General features: G+C 34.9%; 1 protein-coding gene across 2 annotated transcripts in view; it reads right to left on the minus strand.

Moving 5' to 3' along the window:
- Positions 1-12,156, minus strand: part of LOC129001937 (dual oxidase maturation factor 1) — a 99,950-nt gene that overhangs the window by 29,310 nt on the left and 58,484 nt on the right. For both annotated transcript variants that reach the window (XM_054429377.1, XM_054429379.1), the window contains exons 5-6: positions 10,931-11,144; positions 9,834-10,048 (exon numbers count right to left, since the gene is read on the minus strand). In XM_054429377.1, coding sequence (XP_054285352.1) covers positions 9,834-10,048; positions 10,931-11,144 — 429 coding nt within the window. The remainder of the gene's footprint in view (positions 1-9,833; positions 10,049-10,930; positions 11,145-12,156) is intronic.

The following is a 12,156-nucleotide window of genomic DNA, read 5'->3' on the forward strand; positions in this document are numbered from 1 at the left end:
CACAACTCTCGGCTTCTTAAAGAATGAAGTAATTTTAGTGGTTAAACCTTCGATGTTCGATGGCGACGAGTATACCAGTTGTGGGTAGTCTTGTAATTGAAACTAACAAACCACTGCGAGTGTCAACCGATAAAAATGCATTATTGTCAAATACTACAGCTTTAGATTGAAAATAAAACAACTTTAAATATGTAGCTTACAACGTATTACCTAAAACCAATTTTGTTTCTATTTTTATATAGTTTAAACATTTAAAATATATCAGTAATATATAAACTAATAGCGGATTAAGTATTTTCGATTGAAGATGCATCTAGCGGAGACTACGTGAACTGTCACGAGCCTCGATGGTAGCGCATCTAGCGGTGGTTGACTGAACTAGTCTCAAAACTCCTTGCCGTGAAAATACTTTTACATCGACTATTAATTGCTATTAGCAAATTTCCCTACTGTATTACCTAGGTGGCACGGTAACACCTAGGCCCGGGACCGATTCACTTTTTCTATTGATGTCCCTAGAGACCAAAACACATTCGTTCAAATTTTCACTCATGTATATATTATATATAGAGAGAGAGTTATATGTGTCCGTGAACACGATAACTTGGGTAATTTTTATCCGATTTTGATAAAATTTGGTTTGAGGTGTAAGGCAAGATAAACTTGAACGAGTTCGCGAACCAGCATGATCGGACCATGGGAACCCGGGGTTGTTTAACGGAGGGTTTTATGGGGTAAAATGGGATTTTCTCATTTTTTCCCCTTAAAACACAAAAGTTTTCTTGTTTATGGATAAATTTTGATAAAACTTGGCGGATTTTTATTTATTTATTTTATACTAAGCTATTAATATTTTAGTAAAAAACACACTTTATTAGTTTCCCTGCAGCAGCAAACCTAGGTACTTAAATCTAAAATTATTTAAATAGATATATCTATAATATTAAAACGAAACATGGTTTTTTTATTTCACGATTCCGAATCAACCACTTGACGGATTTTCATGATTTTTGTGTTGAAAGAAAGATAATTTTGAGAACTAGGGAATGCCGAAGCCATAATTTTAGTTTAGGGTTTCAGTTTTTTAGAAATTAAGTTTTAATTTTTAAAATGTCTAGCAGCTGACGCTAGCAAAAAAAAGTATTTTCAATTCTGGTTTAACTAACAGCTGGTTTATAACTGTCATTGACATGTTAATGTTACGAGTTGTTTGTTTACAAAAATATTGTTCGTTTGCGCTTGCCTACATATAGTCCGGTGGCTTAGGGCTTTAGTTTACGAATACCGTTACCAATAATTCAAATTTAGTGAAAATATGTGCACATATTTTACATCCTATTATAATCATTAGGATTATATAGGATAATCAATATACATTATTCTAGTAGTATTCTTAACAATTGATAAAACCCATTGTTCTCTAAAAGGTACTGATAGTTCTTAGACTTTATTTTTTCCATCAAACAGGTCGATATTAACGTCTCCCAACAAAAATAATATTTGTAGTAAATTTACTAGTTTTTTTTTACAAAATCCTTCTCAGTAAACTATGACGATTTTTGTAACAAAGCTGGCTACAGATTTAACATGGGGGTGGAATGTATTTGTTTATTTTTGTATTAATAGTCAAAGGTACTATACAGTGGTATAAAGATTTACTTGTCTCTCATTTGTCACAACACAAACCATCGTGGTTGAGGACCTTGGTCTTATGTGATCCCGTTGGTGAGGACACGGATACAAGTTAATCTGTACTATTTATATAAAAATCTAGTGGTGTCTGTCTGTATGTGTGTTACTAATAGGCACATAACTACTGAACTGACTTTTTCATGTCAGATTTCAAAAAGCACCATTTAAAAATACTTCAACCCCGAACGAAGGACGGGTCCTCTGCTAGTTGTATTATAAGCCAATCGTCGGCCTCAGGTAAGAGGCACAACTCTCGGCTTCTTAAAGAATGAAGTAATTTTAGTGGTTAAACCTTCGATGTTCGATGGCGACGAGTATACCAGTTGTGGGTAGTCTTGTAAGAGAAACTAACAAACCACTGCGAGTGTCAACCGATAAAAATGCATTATTGTCAAATACTACAGCTTTAGATTGAAAATAAAACAACTTTAAATATGTAGCTTACAACGTATTACCTAAAACCAATTTCGTTTCTATTTTTATATAGTTTAAACATTTAAAATATATCAGTAATATATAAACTAATAGCGGATTAAGTATTTTCGATTGAAGATGCATCTAGCGGAGACTACGTGAACTGTCACGAGCCTCGATGGTAGCGCATCTAGCGGTGGTTGACTGAACTAGTCTCAAAACTCCTTGCCGTGAAAATACTTTTACATCGACTATTAATTGCTATTAGCAAATTTCCCTACTGTATTACCTAGGTGGCACGGTAACACCTAGGCCCGGGACCGATTCACTTTTTCTATTGATGTCCCTAGAGACCAAAACACATTCGTTCAAATTTTCACTCATGTATATATTATATATAGAGAGAGAGTTATATGTGTCCGTGAACACGATAACTTGGGTAATTTTTATCCGATTTTGATAAAATTTGGTTTGAGGTGTAAGGCAAGATAAACTTGAACGAGTTCGCGAACCAGCATGATCGGACCATGGGAACCCGGGGTTGTTTAACGGAGGGTTTTATGGGGTAAAATGGGATTTTCTCATTTTTTCCCCTTAAAACACAAAAGTTTTCTTGTTTATGGATAAATTTTGATAAAACTTGGCGGATTTTTATTTATTTATTTTATACTAAGCTATTAATATTTTAGTAAAAAACACACTTTATTAGTTTCCCTGCAGCAGCAAACCTAGGTACTTAAATCTAAAATCATTTAAATAGATATATCTATAATATTAAAACGAAACATGGTTTTTTTATTTCACGATTCCGAATCAACCACTTGACGGATTTTCATGATTTTTGTGTTGAAAGAAAGATAATTTTGAGAACTAGGGAATGCCGAAGCCATAATTTTAGTTTAGGGTTTCAGTTTTTTAGAAATTAAGTTTTAATTTTTAAAATGTCTAGCAGCTGACGCTAGCAAAAAAAAGTATTTTCAATTCTGGTTTAACTAACAGCTGGTTTATAACTGTCATTGACATGTTAATGTTACGAGTTGTTTGTTTACAAAAATATTGTTCGTTTGCGCTTGCCTACATATAGTCCGGTGGCTTAGGGCTTTAGTTTACGAATACCGTTACCAATAATTCAAATTTAGTGAAAATATGTGCACATATTTTACATCCTATTATAATCATTAGGATTATATAGGATAATCAATATACATTATTCTAGTAGTATTCTTAACAATTGATAAAACCCATTGTTCTCTAAAAGGTACTGATAGTTCTTAGACTTTATTTTTTCCATCAAACAGGTCGATATTAACGTCTCCCAACAAAAATAATATTTGTAGTAAATTTACTAGTTTTTTTTTACAAAATCCTTCTCAGTAAACTATGACGATTTTTGTAACAAAGCTGGCTACAGATTTAACATGGGGGTGGAATGTATTTGTTTATTTTTGTATTAATAGTCAAAGGTACTATACAGTGGTATAAAGATTTACTTGTCTCTCATTTGTCACAACACAAACCATCGTGGTTGAGGACCTTGGTCTTATGTGATCCCGTTGGTGAGGACACGGATACAAGTTAATCTGTACTATTTATATAAAAATCTAGTGGTGTCTGTCTGTATGTGTGTTACTAATAGGCACATAACTACTGAACTGACTTTTTCATGTCAGATTTCAAAAAGCACCATTTAAAAATACTTCAACCCCGAACGAAGGACGGGTCCTCTGCTAGTTGTATTATAAGCCAATCGTCGGCCTCAGGTAAGAGGCACAACTCTCGGCTTCTTAAAGAATGAAGTAATTTTAGTGGTTAAACCTTCGATGTTCGATGGCGACGAGTATACCAGTTGTGGGTAGTCTTGTAAGAGAAACTAACAAACCACTGCGAGTGTCAACCGATAAAAATGCATTATTGTCAAATACTACAGCTTTAGATTGAAAATAAAACAACTTTAAATATGTAGCTTACAACGTATTACCTAAAACCAATTTCGTTTCTATTTTTATATAGTTTAAACATTTAAAATATATCAGTAATATATAAACTAATAGCGGATTAAGTATTTTCGATTGAAGATGCATCTAGCGGAGACTACGTGAACTGTCACGAGCCTCGATGGTAGCGCATCTAGCGGTGGTTGACTGAACTAGTCTCAAAACTCCTTGCCGTGAAAATACTTTTACATCGACTATTAATTGCTATTAGCAAATTTCCCTACTGTATTACCTAGGTGGCACGGTAACACCTAGGCCCGGGACCGATTCACTTTTTCTATTGATGTCCCTAGAGACCAAAACACATTCGTTCAAATTTTCACTCATGTATATATTATATATAGAGAGAGAGTTATATGTGTCCGTGAACACGATAACTTGGGTAATTTTTATCCGATTTTGATAACATTTGGTTTGAGGTGTAAGGCAAGATAAACTTGAACGAGTTCGCGAACCAGCATGATCGGACCATGGGAACCCGGGGTTGTTTAACGGAGGGTTTTATGGGGTAAAATGGGATTTTCTCATTTTTTCCCCTTAAAACACAAAAGTTTTCTTGTTTATGGATAAATTTTGATAAAACTTGGCGGATTTTTATTTATTTATTTTATACTAAGCTATTAATATTTTAGTAAAAAACACACTTTATTAGTTTCCCTGCAGCAGCAAACCTAGGTACTTAAATCTAAAATCATTTAAATAGATATATCTATAATATTAAAACGAAACATGGTTTTTTTATTTCACGATTCCGAATCAACCACTTGACGGATTTTCATGATTTTTGTGTTGAAAGAAAGATAATTTTGAGAACTAGGGAATGCCGAAGCCATAATTTTAGTTTAGGGTTTCAGTTTTTTAGAAATTAAGTTTTAATTTTTAAAATGTCTAGCAGCTGACGCTAGCAAAAAAAAGTATTTTCAATTCTGGTTTAACTAACAGCTGGTTTATAACTGTCATTGACATGTTAATGTTACGAGTTGTTTGTTTACAAAAATATTGTTCGTTTGCGCTTGCCTACATATAGTCCGGTGGCTTAGGGCTTTAGTTTACGAATACCGTTACCAATAATTCAAATTTAGTGAAAATATGTGCACATATTTTACATCCTATTATAATCATTAGGATTATATAGGATAATCAATATACATTATTCTAGTAGTATTCTTAACAATTGATAAAACCCATTGTTCTCTAAAAGGTACTGATAGTTCTTAGACTTTATTTTTTCCATCAAACAGGTCGATATTAACGTCTCCCAACAAAAATAATATTTGTAGTAAATTTACTAGTTTTTTTTTACAAAATCCTTCTCAGTAAACTATGACGATTTTTGTAACAAAGCTGGCTACAGATTTAACATGGGGGTGGAATGTATTTGTTTATTTTTGTATTAATAGTCAAAGGTACTATACAGTGGTATAAAGATTTACTTGTCTCTCATTTGTCACAACACAAACCATCGTGGTTGAGGACCTTGGTCTTATGTGATCCCGTTGGTGAGGACACGGATACAAGTTAATCTGTACTATTTATATAAAAATCTAGTGGTGTCTGTCTGTATGTGTGTTACTAATAGGCACATAACTACTGAACTGACTTTTTCATGTCAGATTTCAAAAAGCACCATTTAAAAATACTTCAACCCCGAACGAAGGACGGGTCCTCTGCTAGTTGTATTATAAGCCAATCGTCGGCCTCAGGTAAGAGGCACAACTCTCGGCTTCTTAAAGAATGAAGTAATTTTAGTGGTTAAACCTTCGATGTTCGATGGCGACGAGTATACCAGTTGTGGGTAGTCTTGTAAGAGAAACTAACAAACCACTGCGAGTGTCAACCGATAAAAATGCATTATTGTCAAATACTACAGCTTTAGATTGAAAATAAAACAACTTTAAATATGTAGCTTACAACGTATTACCTAAAACCAATTTCGTTTCTATTTTTATATAGTTTAAACATTTAAAATATATCAGTAATATATAAACTAATAGCGGATTAAGTATTTTCGATTGAAGATGCATCTAGCGGAGACTACGTGAACTGTCACGAGCCTCGATGGTAGCGCATCTAGCGGTGGTTGACTGAACTAGTCTCAAAACTCCTTGCCGTGAAAATACTTTTACATCGACTATTAATTGCTATTAGCAAATTTCCCTACTGTATTACCTAGGTGGCACGGTAACACCTAGGCCCGGGACCGATTCACTTTTTCTATTGATGTCCCTAGAGACCAAAACACATTCGTTCAAATTTTCACTCATGTATATATTATATATAGAGAGAGAGTTATATGTGTCCGTGAACACGATAACTTGGGTAATTTTTATCCGATTTTGATAACATTTGGTTTGAGGTGTAAGGCAAGATAAACTTGAATGAGTTCGCGAACCAGCATGATCGGACCATGGGAACCCGGGGTTGTTTAACGGAGGGTTTTATGGGGTAAAATGGGATTTTCTCATTGTTTCCCTTAAAACACAAAAGTTTTTTGTTTATGGATATATTTTGATAAAACTTGGCAGATTTTATTTATTTATTTTATACTAAGCTATTAATATGTTGGTAAAAAACACACTTTATTAGTTTCCCTGCAGCAGCAAACCTAGGTACTTAAATCTAAAATTATTTAAATAGATATATCTATAATATTAAAACGAAACATGGTTTTTTATTTCACGATTCTGAATCAACCACTTGACGGATTTTCATGATTTTTGTGTTGAAAGAAAGATAATTTTGAGAACTTGGGAATGCCGAAGCCATAATTTTAGTTTAGGGTTTCAGTTTTTTAGAAATTAAGTTTTAATTTTTAAAATGTCTAGCAGCTGACGCTAGCAAATAAAAGTATTTTCAATGCTGGTTTAACTAACAGCTGGTTTATAACTGTCATTGACATGTTAATGTTACGAGTTGTTTCTTTGCAACAAATATTGTTCGTTGGCGTTTGCCTACATATAGTCCGGTGGCTTAGTGCTTTAGTTGACGAATACCTTTACCATTTATTCAAATTTAGTGTAAAATATGTGCACATATTTTACATCCTATTATAATCATTAGGATTATATAGGATAACCAATATACATTATTCTAGTAGTATTCTTAACAATTGATAAAACCCATTGTTCTCTAAAAGGTACTGATAGTTTTTAGACTTTATTTTTTCCATCAAAAAGGTCGATACTAACGTCTCCCAACAAAATAGTATTTGTAGTAAATTTACTAGTTCTTTTACAAAATCCTTCTCAGTAAACTATGACGACTTTAGTAACAAAGCTGGCTACAGATTTAACATGGGGGTGGAATGTCTAGTTGTATTAATAGTCAAAGGTACTATACAGTGGTATATAGATTTACTTGTCTCTCATTTGTTACGACACTAAACCTTTATTGACTGAACTATTACTTCTTAACATCGTGGTTGAGGACCTTGGTCTTATGTGATCCCGTTGGTGAGGACACGGATACAAGTTAATCTGTACTATTTATATAAAAATCTAGTGGTGTCTGTCTGTATGTGTGTTACTAATAGGCACATAACTACTGAACTGACTTTTTCATGTCAGATTTCAAAAAGCACCATTTAAAAATACTTCAACCCCAAAGGACGGGTCCTCTGCTAGTTGTATTATAAGCCAATCGTCGGCCTCAGGTAAGAGGCACAACTCTCGGCTTCTTAAAAATTGAAGTAATTTTAGTGGTTAAACCTTCGATGTTCGATGGCGACGACTATACCAGTTGTGGGTAGTCTTGTAAGAGAAACTAACAAACCACTGCGAGTGTCAACCGATAAAAATGCATTATTGTCAAATACTACAGCTTTAGATTGAAAATAAAACAACTTTAAATGTGTAGCTTACAACGTATTACCTAAAACCAATTTTGTTTCTATTTTCGATATATTCTAAACATTTAAAATCTATCAGTAATATATAAACTAATAGCGGATTAAGTATTTTCGATTGAAGATGCATCTAGCGGAGACTAGGTGAACTGTCCCGAGCCTCGACGGTAGCGCATCTAGCGGTGATTGACTGAACTAGTCTCAAAACTGCTTGCCGTGAAAATACTTTTACATCGACTATTAATTGCTATTAGCAAATTTCCCTACTGTATTACCTTAGGTGGCACGGTAACACCTAGGCCCGGGACCGATTCACTTTTTCTATTGATGTCCCTAGAGACCAAAACACATTCGTTCAAATTTTCACATATGTATATATTATATACAGTATAGAGAGAGTTATATGTGTCCGTGAACACGATAACTTGGGTAATTTTTATCCGATTTTGATAAAATTTGTCTTGAGGTGTAAAGCAAGATAAACATGAATGAGTTCGCGAACCAGCATGATCGGACCAGGGAACGGGGTTTAACGGAGGGTTTTATGGGATAGAAATGGGGTTTTCTCATTTTTTACCCTTAAAACAAAAAAAATAATAAATTTTTTTCCAGACCTTTGTAAATAGCTTTAAATAAATAATTACGCACGTCAAAGAGTTTTTCTCCGGTTATTGGTTACGGAGAAAATTTTAAAACAATTTCATGGTAAAGTTATTCTTATGGAGAATATTGTAAAATTTTGTAGTTGGCTTGTGGGGGCACTCCACCCAAAATAAAAAAATCTTTATTTATGTATGAAACATTTTATTATTTTACACATTAGTTTAGGCTATCAAAATAAAAAGAAAATATGGGGTTACCCCCTTTTCATGATCCCCCCCACAGGGGGGTCGATTTTACTGAAAAGATCGATGTTTACAGGAACGGATGTATCTTAAGGTAGGTATGAGATATCTTGATTTTGTAAATTTTATTTTGTAGAGCACATGTGTGTGCACAAACTGTAGCATGGAAATTTTAATCCACTACTTATAAATGTAAAAAAATTATCAAACAATTTGAAAAACAATTTCTTTTCAAAAATATTGTTTCATAATAAAATTACAAATATTTAAAAACTGAATTTGTGTAAATCCATGCTACAGTTTGTAGAATACACTATAACCTTCAAAATAAAAAAAAGATTATTAGATTATCTCACATAGAACCTGAGTTACATCCGTTCCCGTATTTTAAAACATGTGAAAATCAAACTTTCGGTAATCGCCCCGGAAACGAAAGGAAACACAATTCTGTTGGTTTAACCAAAGTTTTACAGATCATTTGTAGGCTACTTACAAATCATAGAATATATACTACTACATATTGCACACCAATGTGTTCGGGGAAAACCAGAGAAAAAAATAAAACAATAAAAATTGTTTTTTAAAAAATTTGCCTTTAGGCCAGTTTTTGGGTGGAGTGCCCCTTTAAGGATGTATTTTGATTAAACTTGGCAGATTTATTTATTTTATACTAAGCTATTAATATTTTAGTAAAAAAACACACTTTATTAGTTTCCCTGTAGCAGCAAACCTAGGTACTTAAATCTAAAATTATTTTAATAGATTTAATTTAAAATCAATTCGGACAAATGGAAATTCGCTATATTTTTTTTACTTCAAGCACTGCGCAGAAATTTCTATCGCACAGGGCACGGGGTCATTCACCATGCGAGCGTTGTAGTACATGATTGTGAGGGGTGGCGTTGTTGAACTAGGTATCTCCTAGACACCAGCGACTAGTGCTAGACACCACTAAGTGAACCGTTGAATGTTTCCTTTGCACCTTACTTCTCTGTGACTAACATACTTCACCAAAGCTCAAACTATCTCAACAATTTATCTTACCTGCAATGATGACAAGGTAGAAGCACCAGCCAAGATGAAAGACAAGTTCCATGTCGTTCTCGAATCTGACTCGCAGGGGGGTGGAAGGCAGTAGACAGTGGTAGGCTAGAGCAGACCCCAACATGAGGGCTCCTGTCACTGTCATGGCGTAGGCTCCGTACCTTGGCACTACCACTAGCAGTAGGTTCATCAGGAGCCAACAAGCAAACGCTGCCCTGGAACATCAAGGTCAAACAGTTGTCAAAGGAAGTTTTGACGGAGGGTTTTCTTCTGGATGGTTATATTAGTGGAATGGCTTTTATTAGGTTTCTACTGTAAAGGAATGGACCAAACTCAAGTTTTTTACCACCTAACATCTACCTTCTCTTAGATAGTATTATTTATTGATTGTCCAATGAAAAAAATATCAAATCAACCCGTTTCGGATTGAACAAACAACATTTGAATTTGAAAGAGGCAACTTAAGCTATTTCCCTTCCTATTTGGATAAAATAAATTATAAAAGTGGAAAGAACCATAAAAATTTATATTATTGCCAATGACACAAGTCATTTTCATTCATGTGTCCATGACCCTTGCATAAACACATGTTGGACTAAACATTTCATTTTGGAGGACTGGACATTACAACTGATCACTATTCCACACAGTATTCGTGGGTCACCTCCCACTTTGCATACAAAACATAGCCTCTAAGCACCTTAGCCTTCAGCAAACAAACCTTTTGCAAGGTTTTGTGACCAAGAGGTATTCTAAAACTCTTTGAGTTGAAATGCATACAATCTACACTTTGGTGAGCAAATGAGAGTACGGGATGTAAATGTAGAAAATGTAGGTGTATGAACGAGTTGTTAGCCAAACCAAAGAAGGTGGCAAGTGGTAGCATCTTTGGGTTGATTAAATCTGTGTTTTCAACATGAAAACTCTACCAATTGTTTTATCATTCTATTCAAGACATACTTAAGGTAAGGTGATCGGGATCGTGGTGTTTCAGTGAGCGATAAGCTAACTGGAGCTATTGGACTATGTGCTCTTCAGTCTTTTAAGTGCCTACTGGAGCTATTGGACAAAGTCTTCTCAAGTCTTTCACAACCTACCAGAGGAAGATACCGCCGTAGTACCCCGCCGCCCTGTACTGCCCACCCCAGGTGAACCCTTCCTCGCCCAGACTGAAGTACTCGGCCACCTTGAGGATAGGGAAGGGAACGCCTCGCACCAGCGCCTCACGATAACTCTCCCCCATCTCCGTCGAGCCCAGCCAGGAGAAGCGTTCGTTGTAGTCGATGTCCTCACTGGAGTTGTCTGATATGGCTGTAACAGTGAAAACCCATGAAACTATAAGAAGATTTTGTAAAATACTGTATAACAATGTTTCATGGTTGGGTGGTTGGTGATTGCTTTTGAATGAGAGTGAGGGATAAGGTTCTAGTTAATACTTATACTCTGTATAAAAGAGCCTATCTCCTGATCCTCTGTCTACCTTGGGGCTGGCCGATGGTTCAAAAGGCCTGCACCAGTTCCAGGTTTTAGAGATTTAGAGACATATTCCACTATACAGACATAACACTTTTGTCTTGTTGGATTAAATAACATAGTTGTATTGAAAAAAAAAACAAGTCTAGTCCTTGCAAAGAGCAATTGAAAAAAAAACTCATAGGAAAAGAAAGGGCCCATCCAGTTAGGTCTTTGAATCAAAAACTCTGCTGGAAACCCCAATTTATTCCCTTCTTTTCAACTAACAATTAATGCATGGTAAAACAACTTACGAAAAAACCATGTCGTAACAACAATATTATATGTTATATGTGGTTACTGGATAATCTATGATGTGACCAATTCCTGCGTTCCCCTGTTTCGTCAGCAGTCACGGTTCACAGACCGACGTTCCACGCGACCGCCCTCGTTCCTCCGCATCTCGTGTCCCTTGATAATTAAACCAGCTGCACACAATTCATTTTTATGACAGAATTCAGTTTTATAGTTTCAACATCTACGTCATGGTTCGTTAAAGATTTAGCGCGGGCTAAAGGTCGTTCCGTGACAGTTATTTCCAGAAAGCTCGGAAGGTTAGTTTACACGACAAGATTGGCCATAAAGTAGAAACGATTCAATTATTGGAAAGGATAATCATTATAAAGTATGGGTAACCAGTAGGCCTACTTTCGATTCGGTGAATACAGTAACAGTAGGCCTAGTGGTGTGGTGTAGAATTTCAACGTTTCTTATACATCGCGATCTTTTATAAAAAAATGTGAATGATTCAACTTCGGGAAATGAACCTCAGGAAAATATTAGCACAGTCTTATGAAATAATCCAACTTCA

Source organism: Macrosteles quadrilineatus, unplaced genomic scaffold (assembly GCF_028750875.1).
Source record: "Macrosteles quadrilineatus isolate MER2022 unplaced genomic scaffold, UCM_ALF_1.0 Scaffold_9__3_contigs__length_116548681, whole genome shotgun sequence".
NCBI classification, from domain to species: domain Eukaryota; kingdom Metazoa; phylum Arthropoda; class Insecta; order Hemiptera; family Cicadellidae; genus Macrosteles; species Macrosteles quadrilineatus.